The 18,519-nt window shown below is 38.5% G+C and overlaps 1 protein-coding gene across 17 annotated transcripts in view; it reads right to left on the reverse strand.

The window, feature by feature from the left end:
* adgrb2 (adhesion G protein-coupled receptor B2) overlaps positions 1 to 18,519 on the reverse strand; it is a 295,083-nt gene that overhangs the window by 211,498 nt on the left and 65,066 nt on the right. For all 17 annotated transcript variants that reach the window (XM_051872961.1, XM_051872964.1, XM_051872963.1 and 14 more), the window contains exon 2: positions 9,380 to 10,208. In XM_051872961.1, coding sequence (XP_051728921.1) covers positions 9,380 to 10,193 — 814 coding nt within the window. In that variant the 5' untranslated portion in view covers positions 10,194 to 10,208. The remainder of the gene's footprint in view (positions 1 to 9,379; positions 10,209 to 18,519) is intronic.

The raw sequence follows: 18,519 nt of genomic DNA on the forward strand, positions 1-18,519 counted from the left end.
GAGAAACAAATATAAAGCACAGAACGAGAACAAGTCAGTGTTCTCTAGGGATTTTTCGTTTTCCAAGACTACCTGCAGCTCTTTGTGCTTGGAAGAGCTTATTTTCCTGGATGCACGGGCTGTTGCTTTTCGAGCTATTTTGTATGGATGTAGGGTATTTAACTATGACATATTAAGTCTACACAATGAAGTGGAATTATACTCCTGTCTCTCAACACATCATCAATGAGGCCAAGAAATAGAGACGGATAAAGGGAGCATGATCCCAGACTATTAACTTTGAAGATCTACCATCTCTGAACAAACGTTGAGTGTTTGATGTAAGAATTAGCACAATAAGCTGAAAGATGAGGATATCTGGATGTAGGTCACGTAACTAGGGAAAGTGTCATGTAGGGAGTACCGTTTTACACACATGTGACACGTTTCCACATATATAATTGATTTGTCTCTTACAGAATTGAGACTGGTAATTATACAAGTCAGCACTGCATAGAAATAAAACGTAAAACTGGACTATAATAGGCCATTCAGCATGATACATAATACTTAAAGCTGAATTGCGACAGCAACACATGGAACTGATGGCAATGCCAAGAATAATGATTGCAAAGGTTACCCCAAACTCTTTCATGCCCTATCTGACACTGTTCATACGAACTAGTGAATTCACAGCAAAACAGCTCATTACAAGTAATTCAGTCCCAAACTTACGCCTTTGACTGAGCACTTAAAGGTCCCATGGCATGAAAATTTCACTTTATGAGATTTTTTAACATTAATGAGTTCCCCTAGCCTGCTTATGGTCGCCCAGTGGCTAGAAAAGGCGATGGGTGTAAACCGAGCCCTGGGTGTTTTGCTTCGCCTTTGAGAAAATGAAAGCTCAGACGACCCAATCTGGAATCTTCCCCATATGTCGTCATAAGGGGAAAGGTTACCTCCCCTTTCTCTGCTTTGCCCGCCCATGAGAAAATGAGCTACTACCGTGCAAGCTGGTTAAGACCACACCCACCCTCCACCTTGCCCCGCCTCTCTCCTCCTCATTAGCATTTAAAGCTACAGACCCAGAAACGGCACGTCCTGAGGAAAGCTCATTGTGGGACTCATAGTGGCTGAAATTCTGCACCAAGGCTGAATTTCGGGAAACAGACTTCAGATACAGTACTAGGGACCACTTAGGCCTATATAAAAGCATCCAAAAAGTAGCATGTCATGGGACCTTTAAAGTTTTAAAGTTGACATGTAATAGAAATTTACCCTTTTTTTTTTTCTAAATGCATGTTTTGGTCTTACTGTGAATGATTGGTACATGTTTCACTTTAAAGAAAAAATGTTTTGGCGAATGAATTTCCATGACCTTTTCAAACATTTGAAATCACTAGATAAATATTTGTATATGCCAATTAACTTTTGAATTATTCAGACTAATCTGTGAACTAGTTTGACATATTTATCTGAGACAAATAACTAAACTTTTCTAGACACGGAAAACATTTTTAATTGAATGTTTATTATGAGACCAAAAAGGTTTAAAAATATCTACCTTCCCTTTTAACAAAGCATTATTCTTTCAAATGGAAGCATTTAAAAAAAAAATCTCCCAATATCACAAGCAAATTGATGTTGGTTAAAAATCCTAAATCCAATTAATTAAATATCCAAAAATCCAATTAATTAAAAATCTAACTTCTGTGCAAGACTTATGCCAGCTGGTGCGAGTGTCAAATGATTATGGATCGATTCTAGAAAAAAAAACAAGGATCCCAAAAAAACTGACTTTTATATTTGCAGCTTTTCCATGACCGTGGAAACCCAGATGACTCTAAAAAACCTCTCTAAAAACTAAGAAAGCAAGCCAAAGTAAGGGTTAGAACACCTGGCTGAAAGGTGTAAGAGACAGAAGCAGCGACCCTCATCTTAACCTACTGGCTCTCTTGGTCAAGGGGAACCATGTGTGGACAGAAGGCCGGGAAAAGCTGGACTCGGATCACAAAGCTGGCCCCTTCCTTCCTTCGCCCCTGCAGTTCAGATCATCAGCGAAACCAGAACTGAGAAGACTCCTCTATCCATCATGATGACACTGCCACTGTTAACAAATTTCTAACAACAACACTGCAGCCTCACCTCGGGCATTGCCCAGCTCCACATAATATACACACATACTGTATACACAGTTACACAAATACCACCTGCAGATAGACTTTCAATAAGCACAAAAATACTCCAAATAGCCAACTGCTACGGGTGTGTGTGTGAATGTTCAATACTCACTGCTGTATGTGTGCACTTGGATGGGTGAAATGCAGAGCCATTTCACCCATACTTGGCTACACATCACTTTCACTTTATTTTGTTACAATATTCATGTTCGGCAGATTTCTACAGAATTAGAATGCTTAATAGAGTTAGGTTAGGTATAGTGAATTTTATATTTAATATAATGATTTAATTAATAAATATATTTTTAAAATATATTAAATAATCATTATATATTATTAAATAAAAATCATTAGGAATGATTTCAGCTACGAATATAAGTCTTATTCCATCACAATCAGCATAGGAAATGCATGCAGATATTCCATGTGGGCCTAAAATTGGAACTTGTACACAAAATCAGCTGTCCTTCCCATAACGTTATGCTAAATGTGTGTCCCGAAGTTGTTAGTTTTGCAGAAACACTGGAAGGCTTCTAACAGTTTGTGAGTCTCTCTTGGCACAAGCATACACAGAAGCACACTTATTATTCAGAGAGGAGTGGGTTATATTGATTCAAAGTCTCAAGTCCAAATAGAGAGACAGAAAGTGTGCAACTATGAGAGTGTGTGGGCACTGAAGTTAATAAAACTAGTCAGACTAGCATTCAGTCCATCTTCCTTCCTTTTGTAATGGCAGTTGTGCCGTCAAAGTCACTAGCTATCTCTAGAAGAGAAAGTGCTAGTCATTATGAAGCTATAACAGGTGGTGAAGTCACCCTGCAATCTCTGACGAGAGCTAAGAAGTCATTTGAATTTTTGTGAGAAGAACTTTTTGCACTGAAATTCTTTGAGATTTTTGTCAGCTGATATTCAAAATCATTTAACCTGCTGGACTAAATCAGTTTCTGTTATTATGCTAAAGTTGGGGTGGGCAATATGGGAAAAAAATATTATTATTATTTTTTTTTTTTTTTTTTTTTCAAGCATTATCATGATCCACAATCTTATCACAATTCTTTTTCATGTTGTTTTTTAAGACTTTAAGAATTTTGCAGGTAACAAAAAAATAAATAAATAAATAATTTATTAAGCCAACTAATATGATCCATATTTTTTTGGTTCTCAAAAATTATAAATGCAATGAAAATACAGATATTAGTAATCAGTATCGGCATCAGACTCGTTCTGGAAAAAGTGTGGAATAAAAACAATTTTGTCATGTTACACTGCTAATATCTTATTTCTAGGAAAAGTTAAAATATTTGGGGGAATATATATTGTTATACTAATAGATATGTAGTAATGCTACCAGCTAGTTAGAGCTGGTACATAGAGCTGGTACAACCAATCGACTATTTGAACAATAATCGTTAGTTGCAGCCCTAAAGGTGACAATACACGGGGCAACTTTTTGAGCAATGTCAACAAATTTCTACCTGGATACTTTAGATTGGTCGTGGGCAATTTTTTGAGATTCTCCAATCAGAATGCTAGCAGCCGATCACATGACCGGCTTGGAGATTTTGGAAAAAATTCAAACAAGATGGCAGCCTCTCAGCAGCAGTGCAGTGAAGAAAAGGAGCGTGAACTTATATATTTTTACGCTGGTAAAACAGGGAATTTACCTCATTTAATGCTTAAAATACCAACAGGTATCCAATTTAATGTACGTATGCTGTTATTTAGCCAGCGAATGTTTTCAGTTAAATACTAAAAAGACGTATTCTGTTTAACGTCTGCAGTGGCGTAGGCCGTAGGGCGTACAGTTTGTTGAGAGTATCTCTTGACGCGATCAACCGGGGGTTCGAATCCGCCTTTTGCCAAACTCGCTCTTCTCCCTTTTCCCATCACAAATCAGATCGGAAAGGCATTTATATTTAATAAAAATGAAGAAAATATTTGAAAAGTTAAAATAAAGTGCCTAACAAGTGTTTAATAATAAAGTATTTATTGGGTTGGCAATAGATTTGCTCCTCTCAGATTGGTTGCCCTGTGTCTCACCGTTGACAGCAACATTGCCCAGCAACATTGCTCAAAAAGTTGCTCCGTGTATCATCACCTTGAGGTAACTCCTTTACTCCACTTTCTGCAACCTGCAACATCACAATTACCAAAGAGGAATTTTAAGAATTCAGAGAAACACACCCAGATGAATTCATAGTAATAGAGTCTAATGATGTCTTTCATGCTTCATATAACCTCTGTTATATTTCACCTTGTACTCATTAGCCTTTCCATATGTCAATGATGTAATAGACAGTGTGTTCGAATGCCAACTGGGAAGAGAAAAAATGCAGTGTAGTCAAAATTCAAAGAAAGACACAATATTCCCCTCAGACTAACAGAAAATCAACACAAAAAGCTGCAGCTCAAACAATGACCCAGTCTGGCTTCTCTACATGTAATTCAGCAAAGCAGCAGCCGTCTACTATATTTCTGATGACATATAGCAGGGGTTTTCAACCTTTACAGACTCCAGGGACCAGCAAACCAGTTATTCTGCCAACTCAAGGAACAAGTTTAAAAAAAGCTATATTTTCACAGTATCACAGTAAAAAAAAAAAAAAAAAAAATAGTAAGAGCGTTAACATTAGCGATAACTATTCTAAAAGAATGATTCATCCATTCATGTTTTTGTTTCATTTTTTTTGCTCCGAGGCAGTCTCAGCCTCCAAGAAAAATTTGCTATTGTGGGATATTATTTCTTGTAATTGCGACTTAAAGTCACAACTGTGAGATATAAAGTCATGTTGTGGAAAACACAGTCGCATCTGTGAGATATAAAGTTATTCGAAGTTCAAGATTACAAGAAACTTTATATATCTTCTCTCTACACTAAAGTACCTTATTGAAAACTCTGGACAAACGGAAAGACTACAAACTAAAACCATTGAGAAAAGACAAAGCTTATGAGCTGCCTGACATCACCATCAAATTCAGCCTAAAAACACCTCTGTATATACCAGTATGTTTCCATTCATTCCTGCGAGTCAGTTTTGACATTCACTACAGATATGTATGCAGTACACACATACACATATTACTTTGAAGTAGGGCTGTTAAATCGATTAATCGTGATTAATCGTATATAACAAAGTTTGTTTTTATGTCTGTGTATATACAGCATACATATAGACACACACAGACATTTAGTAATATATATATGCACACATACATATATTATGTAAACAAACTTTTATGTTAGACACAATTAATCGCAATTAATCGATTTTAAAGCCGTACTTTAAAGCTGAAAACATTCAACTTTGACTATTTATGTGGAACAGGGACCTCCAGAAACGCACAATGCACAAGGAGTTTTAAGAAAAAAAAAAGAAAAGAAAACTTTAATGGATGTAATCAAAGAGTGATTATATCAACATTAACTCAAGTGTTCTAGATAATGCAGCATGGCGATCTGGCTTCTTCTGCCTGCAAGCTGATATTTCAGTCTACAGGAAACTAGATCAACATCACACACATACAACCACACCAATTAGCCTCTATTAGCTACAACACTGTAACATAACAAAGATGATATGCTGTAACAGTGTGTGGATTTTATCCGCCTTCGTCAACCCCATTTCGAGGCTGCGGCACTTGGGATTTACACACAAGAGCAAGAAGCTCCATGTTCACATGGGCTTTGAGCATAGGGATTGTCTTCTCTGATCTAGAAATGAGCTAGAAATACCTAGGCCTGAAGACAATTAAATAATTAGTCCAATTAAGCCTTCGGATAACATGCCTGTAATTAAATCATTTGCACACCAAGGGATGGTGACAGTTCACCAAAACAAATTTTGTCTGTGGTGGGTTTTCATCTCCCATCTAAACAAAATGATTTAATTGCAGTTCAACATACACGGATTATGGTAGAAAATGTACCACCCGCAGATCTCTGATGAAGGCCCAATTTTGTCTTTCACAATGGTGGAACGGTGGAAGTGGAACGGTTTTAAAAAGATAGTTTAAATAAGAGTTAATTGTTTTTGAATATTCACAACAAGAATATTGGTACACTTGTGCTAGGAACTCGTTCAACAATAGATGGGTTACTGAGGTAAAATAAAGTGAGCATTTGGCTGGTCAGTGGTCATGTGATCTCAATACCCATGTAAAAATAAAAAGCTTTTATTAGGTGATAGATATGACACACATATCTCATGACTTCATCTCATATGAGTATATATTATTTTAATCTTATTTTCAAAAGTAATTAATTACAAATGAAATTTTAATGAGGGAAAACTTTTAGAGTTTTAGAGTTAACTTTCATCTTCTATTTTTATTTTCAGTTCTATTCCACATATTTTAGCAGATTTCTATGGAAGCTTGTTTGCGCCATGGAATAAAAAATATAACAAAAATAAACAATGTATTTGTGACTATATCTTGCAATTCAGACTTTATTTCTCACAATTCTAAGTTTATGTCACAATTCTGCCTTTTTTCTCAGAATTCTGAGATATAAACTCGCAATTGCAAGTTATAAAGTCCTAATTGGGAGATATAAACTCACAATTGTGAGTTATAATGTCCGAATTGTGAGATAAAAGTCATAATTAACTTTTTAATTTTTTATTCTGTGGCGGAAACAAGCTTCCATAGATTTCCCCTTACAAAAATGTTAACAAATGTACAGAGTCCTAGTGGATCTAATTATGTGTATATATTATTACATTATATAGTAGTTCGGAGACCTACTGTATATGCTTGTGTGCTTTGATGTTCTGTATTTTTTTATGATTTTGAATCATTTGAAATTACTGTGCGGGATGCTATATATCCTCTATTCCAGAGTGGCCTAATTACGGTGAAAATATCCCAATATACACCTAAAAATACTGTCAACATCTTTCCAGAGAAGAACTCTCCATGCTTGAAATTGGCTGGTGTCAGTAATGTCAGCTTTGAGGAGAAGGCCGTTTAATGTGCAGTCTTTGCGGGCACAGGAGAAGGCTGCATCTCTGTGACAGGCACATTGGCAGTGTCCTTCTGTCTGGCACAGCCAATCAGCATGCTGACTCAAGGGAGGATAAAACTCAGTGTGGCTTTAGCTGAGAGGCACTAGAGCGAGCCAGGAAAAGCCAGACTGAAGCACGCACGCACATACTCGTCTTCTCATTCTCACTTTCCCATTCTAGGCACTTCTTTTTCAGTGTTACACGTTCTCTCGGTGTCACACTTTATCTCACAATCTCACAATTCTGATATATATATATATATATATATATATATGTGTGTGTGTATATATGTATATGTACATATGTGTATGTATATATATATATATATATATATATATATATATACACATATACATACATACATACATACATATATATATATATATATATATATATATATATATATATGTATATATATATATGTATATATGTATGTATTATTAAATTCATCAACAAGGCCCACATTCCCTGCAACGAACTGTTCTCTACCTCAATCCTCACCCACAAATCCGAAGATTAATGTGACACAAATCAACAATGCAAGACGCCAACAAAAGTGACAAGTGACAGATTTGCGACATATGCAAATTTAAATGTGGTCAACCGGCGTGATACTATGTTACTGTATGTTTCTGTCATAACCAGTCATGACAAGCAGGCAGAAAATGTTGTCAACCACTTGATTTCAATTTCTGTCATGCGTTAGCTATATACCAAAACCCAGGTACACAGCGCTGTACATTTGTGCTTTTAAATAACAGCTCAATAAACAAGAAGTTAATATCGAGCAGCCTAACCTACATTTTAGACACAATGGGCCCTATTATAACGATCTAAGCTCATGGTCTGAAGCACATGGCGCAGGTGCACTTAGGGCGTGTTCGAATCCCCTTTTGCTAGTTTAACAACGGAAAAAATGGTAGGCGCACCAGGCACATGGTCCAAAAGGGTTGTACGTAAAAGTGTCATCTCCCATTTCCTTTAAAAGCCAGGTTTTCAGTTGCCTCAAAATAGCAACATGCCAACAATGCACCTGAACACACCTAGTTTTCAGAACAGCACGCCCATAGGCGAACAGATGGGTGTGAGTGCATTTGCTATTTAAACAACGTGGGTGCTGGACGTGAAAATAAACTAGCAAAAAACACTTGCGTCGCGCCTGGCATCGCATTGCGCCGGCTGTATGATAGGGCCCAACATGCCTAGTTACTTTGTCCATTTCTGCTCCACAAACGACTAATCCGAGCAATGCCGCTGAACCCTGGCGCACCTCAAAACAACACACCATTGTGGCATTTCTGAATGAATCTTTGTTTTTATAATGAATCGATTAAGCGAATGATTCAAAGAGTCACTTATAAAGACTTCAATTGTAAACAAACCTACTCTTACTACTTCTAACATACCTTTATTTGGCAAAAATAGTGATAATAGCATGGTAGTAGTCCACGCAGTCCCTAATTTAGCAAAAGTTGTTTTATACACAGTTTATTGATTCAATGACTCTCTCAGTCCTGAAAGGATAAGTGGTTTTGAATGAACTGGTTCAGTGATTCAATGACTTGCTAATTATACAGTAATTTATCGCCACTTACTGGCGTAACAATATAACTTGCAGAAAGATACACTGAAAAACATTATTAACATATACAAACAAATGGATTGATTCAAACAGTCCCAGTGCTGTACTAAATACCAGCCCTCAAGGAACACTGCTCAGTCAATCAAATTCAAGAATCAGAATTAACCCTTGCATAATAAACACCAAAATGTTCTGACTGGCTATGATTTTGCCAGTGTCTACTGACAAAGTACTCGTCACTATAGAAGCTTATCGAGTCACAACCAGTAAAGACACGGTGTCTAAGATAAAGTAGCACACATGCCTCCCCAATCCTCACCAAAAATCAGCAGGAGCAAACAGTGCAGCCAAGGGGAGTCAGTGATTACCATTTTATCACAAACACTTATCCTCATTGGAGGCAGTTCAAAGCGCTTTAAAGTTACTTTCCCTTTTGTAATTAGAGGCTAATAATTTAAATATAAAATGAGCTCTCCAAATCAAGCTGAAAGTGAAACACTTTGTTTGTGATCCACAAAGAGCCAATGGTTACCCAATCAAACAAAGTAGCTTGTAAAGCAGTTTAATTGATTTTAATGAAACGGGCTGTAAAGGGAACAGCTAGCAGCTGGTCAAAAAGAAGCCTGGCTTACCTTGCCGGACATCTCTCGGTGCTATAGCGATGCCGTTCTTTGAATGCAGCTGTGTTACACAACAGTCGTCGGGTGGGGATTGCAAGACACTCGCGCTGGGGTCTAAGGAATGGTTGTGGGGTGCAGTGGGTAGCAGGGACACCGGAGGTGCCGTGTTGGGACAAACACAACCCGTCTGAGTGATACTGCAGCTCTCGGTTTCCCAGCCCGAGCCGACATGCAAGCATTCCTCGAACCATCGGCACAGCACTCCACATGTAAACTGACTCGAATTCTCATTATTAATGAGCAGAACCTCTACGAGCCGGAAGTCCAAAGTTTCCGCCGACAAGGGGGCCTGGCCCTCGGACATCCCATCTTCGCTGTCGCCGTCTCCGCTGGGGTGAGCGGTCAAGCACAACTGGACAAAGTTCTTATCAAACTGCAGGAAGGTGTGAGGTCCTGGGACCATGCAGAGCTCAACGGCTTCAGGGTCCGAGGGGAAGGTGGGCTGGTCAGGGGGGCCACAGGTCTGGTTTGAGAGGTAGTGGTCCAGGGGCAGCACCAGCGGGGAAAAAGCTAAACAGGCGCCGGCATGGCGATTGAAGCGGAAATAGAGCGAGTACTTGGTGGGGTCAGGGTTCTCCACAGTCCAGGAGCATCCGGATGCCAGAGCCGACGGGCTGGGAAAGAGGTCCCTGAGCGAGAAGGAGCCGTATAAAACCCCAGCCACCAGAGAGGAGCAGGGGGCAGCCTGACCCAGCGGCTCCACAGCCCAGGCCAGTGCAAAAAGGGATGACAGCACAGACAGACAGAGATGACCAGCAGTGTTCATCCTATGTCATTTGTCCTGCGGGGAAAGAAAGACATATAGATGAGTGAGCTTTAAGGTCAAACAATTAATCAGTCAAATATCTCCTTGATAAAACAGATCATCAATCATCATTTTTTGCCCATTACTCGCCTTCAAACAATTTGAATATTGAAGTCTAAGGGTATACAGTTTTGGCAAATTGGTTCAAACTATAAAAGTAACATTGTGAAGTGATAAAATACAAAACTTTTCATAGTTTGAAAGCTGCTGAATAGTTTAAATAACCAAGGTAGATAGAAGGATAGACAGACATTTAGACAGACACTGGATGGATGGATGGATGGATGGATGGATGAAAGGCAGTGGCTATTCACACAGAAATTGGTATTTACAATGACTATAATAGTGTTAAATTATGTTTGCACCATATGATTATCAATAAAAGGCATCCAAGTGTAAATAGCATTGAATGCTATTCACACAGTGTAAATAGAAGTAATGTGCTGTTTGTGCTAAAAGGAAAATCTCTCAGCAATGGTGGGTGGATTTAGTGAAATATACATGACCACACATGCATACATTTAGATGTATTACTACACATATGAAAATATATGTTCATTGCTTTATTTTAAGCAAGTGTGCCCATTACTGGTGAGGATTCTCCATGCACAAAATAAAGACATGACAAATCAGTAAGAAAATTCAGTGTTGCTTATTTTCATTATCGATTATTACCAATTAGTCATCACAGCTCTATATACTATGACAATTTGCTTTGTGCGAAACAGTATGTGTTGATAAAACAAAAGAGAAAGAGAGTTCTGAAGGAGAGAATGCAAGAAGGGCAACACAATGTGATTTGAATATTAGATTCATTAACAGATTTACATCACTAATCCTCTTTAATCTGTTCTGCGGAGACACTGCAGAGTGTCATAAACAAACAGCCAGAGAGAATGGCAATGGCAACAGAAAAACCAAGACAGGAGAAACATAGCGAGATGGAGAGCAACGGTCGTGTCACATATCGGGCCATTTAAGCTCTCTGACAGCATTAATGAAGTGGAAAGTTTTCCTGTAAATCAGCCCCTTCGGTCTTGATTCCCGCCTGCCAGAGCTCCTCACGCCAGCCTTTTTCCACAGCTGCGTTTGTGAGCCCTAATTCAGCCTCTCCTGAGCCACTGCTCACTTTTCATTCAGTCAGCCCGCCCCTCTGGCACCAGTCCCTTTGTCTTAATTACATGTGGTTAGTGGGTCACATTACTGGCATGCAGTTGGCTATGGTGGGATGTCCTTCATTTGGAAGGCCTTCGGGTTTCCGTACACTCCCACCTGGATCAATAGGTGGAAATCTCTGACTTTCCTCCTGCTTTCTGCCTTTTTGTCATTCTGTCTCAGCCTTCCTCTCCTCCTTCCCACTCAGAGCAGACTTGTAAATCATTTCAGGGCTGCGTGTTCTCTCTGTGAAGGTCGCAATCCTATTCACAAAGACACAAAACGGACACGCATACTTTTCTCCGATGTCTGAAATCCCTGACGGATGTACCGAAAAGACTGATGACTCTTCTGTGGAGGGTTTAGCCTCACAACTAATCTCCCACACTTTCATTTGTGCACGTACACACACACACACACACACACACACATCCTTTAGTTTCCCACTGTGACATTTACAGGTCTTTCAGTTTTTGTTCAATAGGACGTGGCACATGACATGACATAAATTTTTTAATCTGATCATTTTTGATCTATTGATTCAAAATACTTAAGAATGCAATTCACACATACAATGACTTGAACACACCTCTTCTATGATAAGCTTGTTTTTATTTTAAAGGGGACCTTTCATGCCTCTTTTCACATGATGTAATATAAGTCTCTGGTGTCCCCAGAATGTGTCTGTGAAGTTTCAGCTCAAAATACCCCACAGATCATTTATTATAGCTTGTCAAATTTGCCCCTATTTGGATGTGTCCCTTTGGTCTGCTTTCCAAAAGAGGGCGGAGTTATAACAGCTCACGTTTTGGTTGCCCAACAACAACAAAGCTGGAGAATCTCACACAGCCAAAATGAGGATTGTCAGTAAGAAGATACATCTTTTAGAATTCAACTGGGCATTTCTGAATGGTTAGTGGATACATTTATGTAGTTGCTGTGGAGTTGATTCAACTCACTGACTAGCATGTTCCGTCATGTTAATCTTTTGTGCAAATCCAGTGTTGAATTGACCCTCGTTTGTGAAGCAGTCCGACGTAAAATGACAGCATGGCAACAACACTCTACTACAACAACTCTTCCTTTTCTCTAAAGCAGCCCAACATGGCCTCGCCCCCTTTGTTGTGTGTTCTCAGGGGCAGGATTTATGTAAATTTTGGGGTTTGTGATGTCACCAACCCAGGAAGAAGCTTGTTGTAGTCCCTACCAGCCATTTGTTGCAGTCCTTAAAAAACGATTTCTGTAAAAGAAAATATCTCCCTTTGCATTGAACTTTGAGCGTTGTAACTTTGCAGATGCTGTTTATGCTCAAACAACAACATTACACACTAACTAAAGTTGAAAAAGTGAAATGATAATCAAGGACCCCTTTAATTCCTGAATTAAAATTATTTTTGATAATTGTTTTGGGTATGAAGTCAAAAATGTCAAGGTGACACAAAGGACCTGATAAAAAAGAGAAAAATAGCCTCATTAAAAGCATCATAAAGAAAAACTTAGTTTGTCATAATCTTTTATTTCTTTGACAAAAATATTTAAATAAAACCACTTCACTGCTTATTTATGTTTAAAGCCCACCAAATCAAAGATATGTGCAAATAAAAACACATAAAACAATGATATCATATGTCAAGGTCAATAAGTCTTTTAAAATCTCTTGCTTTTGCTAATCCATACTGCTGTAAGTATGTAAGATATGCTGCTGCTGCTGCAGCATAAATATACAATCCTAAATCCCGTAGCTGATCCAGGCAGGTGGAGCTGGGGGAGGTGGAAGGTTTCAGAGGAACTGTAATAAAGGACTAGCCTACAGCAAACACTGAACCAGACTATTTAAATGTTGAGCAAGCAATCTCATTGCCTGCAGGATCAGCAGAGCTCAGTCAGCTTGTGCCATGTGGTAATGATGTGATTGCTTGTAAGTAATGATTAAGATGTGCAAACATGTATCCAAGGTTTTTTTGTTTTGTTTTTTCCCCCTACTTGATGGCTACATCACAGGACATTTAAACAGTCATTAAAATACTGAAACAAAAGTTTTTCAAAACCTTTCAAATCAATACAAAGAGTATATATCTAAGAACTTAGCATATATCCTTTTTAAATTAGAGTATTTGTCCCTTTCTTTATTATGAATATGCCTCTTATATGTCTTTGACCCATATACCAGAACTTTTGCCACCTTTTTCACGCTTATTTCGAGTTCACCTTTGATAGAGCATCAAAAGTTTAAGATATAAAGATAAAACGCATTTGTCTAGTCAAGCATCTGTTGGGATGTTATGAATATTCCGTTGCATCCCAAAAGCACATTAACTCAGTGTATGAGGTGTGTTGAAATCAGTCACCAGCAGCGAAGCGAGTTAAATGGAGCTATGAATTGGCTCTGGAGAGGGGCCTTTAGACAAGGCAGATGAAAACACGAGAGTTTAAAGTGGATACATCTTTCATATGACGAGAGGTTCCTGACTCAAGCTTATTATGAGATGGCTGGAATAAAGGGTTTACATGAATGAAACGGCACAAACAAATTATTCTACCAAGAAATAAATAAATAGATGAATTGGCACAAAGAAGCGAGTCGCACTCCATTTCACAGGTGCTTATCGCTTCTCTCATGTCTCATATTTTTGGAAAATGGTTATCTGATCATGCGTTTGCTTATTTACTTATTGATTTATTTTGTGGGATTATGGTGAAGAAGAACAGATTTTTTTTTTTGTCACTGGCTATTTTAAACTACAGGGTGCAGACAGGCCATATCTGAATGTTTATATACACGTGACACTAATCTGATTTTTTTTTTCCCTGAATCATGTGAACAAATCCTTTCAAATCCGATTTGCTCTACTTTCATGTGGTCCTGGATTGGATACATTTCTGATTTGAGTCAAAACCAGAATGCATGTGTTTGTTGTATATAAAACAACACTGTTGATTCATTCAGTGCCAACAGCACCTTTAAAAAAATTGTAAAAATCTCAGAAAACTAAAGATGGCAAAATACCACTTTTAATTGATATTGGGGGGGATGCTTCAGTTAGGCAAAACTCGAGGGGATATATCACAACCGAGCTGTGTTAACACATTAGTGTTGCAACATCCAGTGCCAACTTTAATGCTGGGAGATGTGAAAACAATTCTAGGGGCCCAAAGGCCCAGGATAATTGATGTAGAACAAATGCATAAATGTACATTACACGATAAATAAACAATGTACACATACAAACACATATGTAGAGTGTCATGTGTACATGCATTGCAATAATAAAAGTAAAGGGAAATGGCACTAATATAATTCATTCAGCTCTTTTTAAGGAAGCTGTCTGTTCACACTTATCATGAGCCGCGTTTTACCCGTTTTACCACCGAAATTACTCAGAGCAATTTGTCCCAGGAACTTTTTTTCCCCCCAGACCTGTTGATGTCTGCGTTTCCATCGCGATGTAAAGTACCATGAAGATTAGTCCAGTGACGTAGGATTGTGCGTGACTTTCCATTTCCCGCTGCTGCCTTCACATGCTCTCAGAATTATCGTAAATATCGTAAATTTCCTAGGTAAAAATTGCACACGAAACACCCTCCCATTTCAAAAATCTTGAATGCGATGAGCTCATAATCACAACTTCAGAAGCGGGAATTTCCAATAGCTCAAATTTCCGATAGCTCATTAAAGACAGCATTAATAAAGCCTGAACCTCGTCATCGGTCCATCGGTCGTATTTTTCGTTGATTCGAATATCAAACAACTCTTCTGCACGTACCACAACAGACTTTTAAAAATGGTGGTTGAAATAAAATGCTGCGTGGAGTCAACCAATCAAAATGCTGCATGAACTCAACCAATCCCAAGTCCAACCCCCGAAAGTTCCTAAACTTTGAAAAAGTACTACCTCTTGAACAGGGACTTTCTGAGGGGGGAATTATTACCTGGAACTTCATTTAGACCCTGGTCTCTGCGGTCGAGTACCACCCCAAAGTCCCTAGTTCTTGGGGAAAGTTCCTGTGGAGGAAATGTGGCTAAAGATACAGGTCACTGATAAACATGAATGAGAACCGTCAAAGCAAAAAGATAATTAAGGCCTGTAATATGAACACAGCCACCATTTATCATACAAAAATGTGTACTTTATGCCTGCAATGACTATACTACCTTGATACATTTCTGTGTACAGGATTATTTCTACAAAAGAATACTTCCTGTTTGAATAATATTTGCTCATTAAGTACACTAGTGAGCAGCTGTCAGTAAAAACAGAAGAGCATCCCTCACTAGCACAAAGAAATCAAACACTAAACCGCTTCTGAGAACAGAAGCTTGAAAGAAGGTGGGAAAGACATAGAAGGTCAGGCACACACAGTGTAAGGAGCATGTCTGGAAATAATAGGTTCTGAGATGAAACTGAAACAGTAATGAAAGACAATGCAGACATGGGGATCTTTAGAGATGCGGGGATGGCTTTGATTTTTGTCAAGTATATAATATCGCATCCCAGCTTAAAAATCACAAGCTTTGGGTGTGGCATTTTTAAAGGCATGTCTTATTTAAATTGCCACTGGACTAGTTACAACACAGTCATGAATCAAAATTTGTTACTTGCTGGATGGTTGCAAGGGGTGGGGCATTCTCATTCAAGAGAGATTTTTATTGGACAAAAATATCTATAGTGCAGAATGAGGCATCAATATTTTGTTCCATTTTCTTGGAAGTCAAAGGCTTTAAAATACATCTGCTAAGTGAATTTTATGTTTGTTAAAAGCCAACATTTAGGAGCACTCTAGCATACAGATGACCTCAAAGCTAATAGACATGGACTAAAGCCACAAAACTCTCATTTTGATTTCCATAGGTCTTTAATATGAAGAGACAACTGTGAGCAAGCAATTTTGTGGTTTGATTAGCAAGAAAAGTAAACACTGTGTTCCTTTGTTTGTTTGATCTGCTGGACCAGCCTGACATAGCAACACTGGATCAACCAATGGTGCAGCTTTGGGGGTGGGGCTATCAGTTTATCCAACCAATGACAGATGGAGGATAATTCTTGCAAACTTCACCTTTAAAGAACAGCATTTCTTCTTGACCTCTTGCTTATTCACATTTAAAAATCCAGAATAATAATAAATGCAGTGTGAAGATAACAAAGAACATCCAGTCCAAAAGTCCAGAATAGCTTGCTAAAATGTGTCAATTACTCGTCATGTGAAATTACTTATGGTTGGCTTGAACATTGTTAAATGACTTCAAAGCTGCTCTTGACACAATAGCAAAGCTTTGTAGTTGTGTGTTCAGGTCAGGTAGGCCAGCTCATTGAGTCCACATCCCCAGGGTGAAAAATCACACACTGACACACACAATCACACACAATTACATAATTGTTCAGCTGAACTAGCCATGTTTCATTACAGCTGTGAGCAGCACCTTGACATTTATAAATCCATCTTCAGTGTACATGCTCGAGATCCATCTGAGCATTTGATTGATGGATACAAGGATTCTCAGGCAACCTTGGGGTCATGTAGGACCGGAGAAGGAGAGCCAGGCAGTTCGGGGGGTATCAAAGGCCCTGTAGTGGGTCCTAAAGCAAGCTAATGTAATGCTATAATGACCTTTCAGATGCAGGAAAACAGGCTGGAATAGCAAGGTCAGGTTAAGTGCACATATGTTGCCTTTGGATATGATGTCCAAAGGTATAAGTAAGACTCCATATGCGGTTTGAAGGACAAAATATGTACTTGAGTATAGTGTACTTTGGAGAGGTGAAGAGAAAATACCAGATGTTTGGTGATTTCCCATCAGGAAAAAGAGGATATGTGTTGGAGAGTGTGAATTATTTTTCTTCAGCAACATAACTTGATTGGCCATATTAAGTTTAGGTTCCTCTTTAAATAACTGCATTGATCGGTAGTTCTAGAGCTCTTCTACTTAACTCGAAAGTCCTAAATGTGAAGATTTCACATTTAACATACTAAGCTATTGCTTTATCAATAGGGACTGCAATTGAATTCATAATTAACAGCCAACTATTCTGCATTCACTCTACAGTAAATCAATGGAAACCACACTGGATAGCAGTATTCTCACTCCTTTTCTCATTGATAGGCCTATTTTATAATTCACAATCATGACATTCATGCGTTTGGCATACTTTTCTTTTCAGTTTTCAGTTCATTTCAATTTTCAATTTTCAGTTTATGCATTCTCTGGGAATTGAACTATGACCTTAGCACTGCTAGCGCCATCCTTTACTTTTTGAGCTACAGGAAAGCATCCCCAAGTTATAACCTAGAACTTGCCTAAATTCTGAAAACAACATCTAAACATTTTCAACCAATATCTTTAGTGTATGCCTTACTAATTTCATTTGAGCTACCAAGTTTTTGTACCATCAGTTTCAGATTTACCCACCACATATAAAATAGAAATCAGTTAAACAGTCCCTGTGGGCAGAATAAGCTACAGTACAGACCAGAGTTTATGTCAACAATCATAAGTATGGCTCTGTGAGACTAAATGCCTTGCAAATTATTAAGTTTTGTGAACCAACCTTCCAGTTCACAGTATGCCATACCACAGATTGACCCCAACATGTCCACATTATTAGCCCAGAGCATAAACCAATATGCTACACCAACCCACAGAGTCATGCAAGTGTTTCCCAGTACTTATTCCCTCGGTCAGAGTAATCAGAACTAATGCACTCTAAATGTGTCAAGGCGATATAGTTTAAAGGTCAAATGCATCAACTAGGAGGTCTGTCTTCGCCTAACGAACAGTTTTGGGTCAGTGTCGACCTGCTGGACCAGTAAAACCCTGACCCATTTCAGCAGCCTTAAGCGTAAAAGCCCTCAGCTTTGAAACATCGTGCAGAAAACTGAATGTTCTGCTTCACTAACCAGGACACCTAGTGAGAGACCTGACCCTCGTTTCTGTTTCTGATTCATCAGGTTCTGTGTACACTGCTTGGGGATGGAATTAGGAATGAGAGATACCAACTTTCTCTCGGGCCACGATGCCACAAAACTCCAGTAGTGCTCAAGTAGTAGATAGCTCTGGGTGGGTTAAAAAATGTATTGTTTTTTCTTTAGTCTTCCATCATGTGACCAAAATCAGCGTCATCTCATTGCCAACGAA

Source organism: Ctenopharyngodon idella, chromosome 19, assembly GCF_019924925.1.
Source record: "Ctenopharyngodon idella isolate HZGC_01 chromosome 19, HZGC01, whole genome shotgun sequence".
Classification (NCBI taxonomy): domain Eukaryota; kingdom Metazoa; phylum Chordata; class Actinopteri; order Cypriniformes; family Xenocyprididae; genus Ctenopharyngodon; species Ctenopharyngodon idella.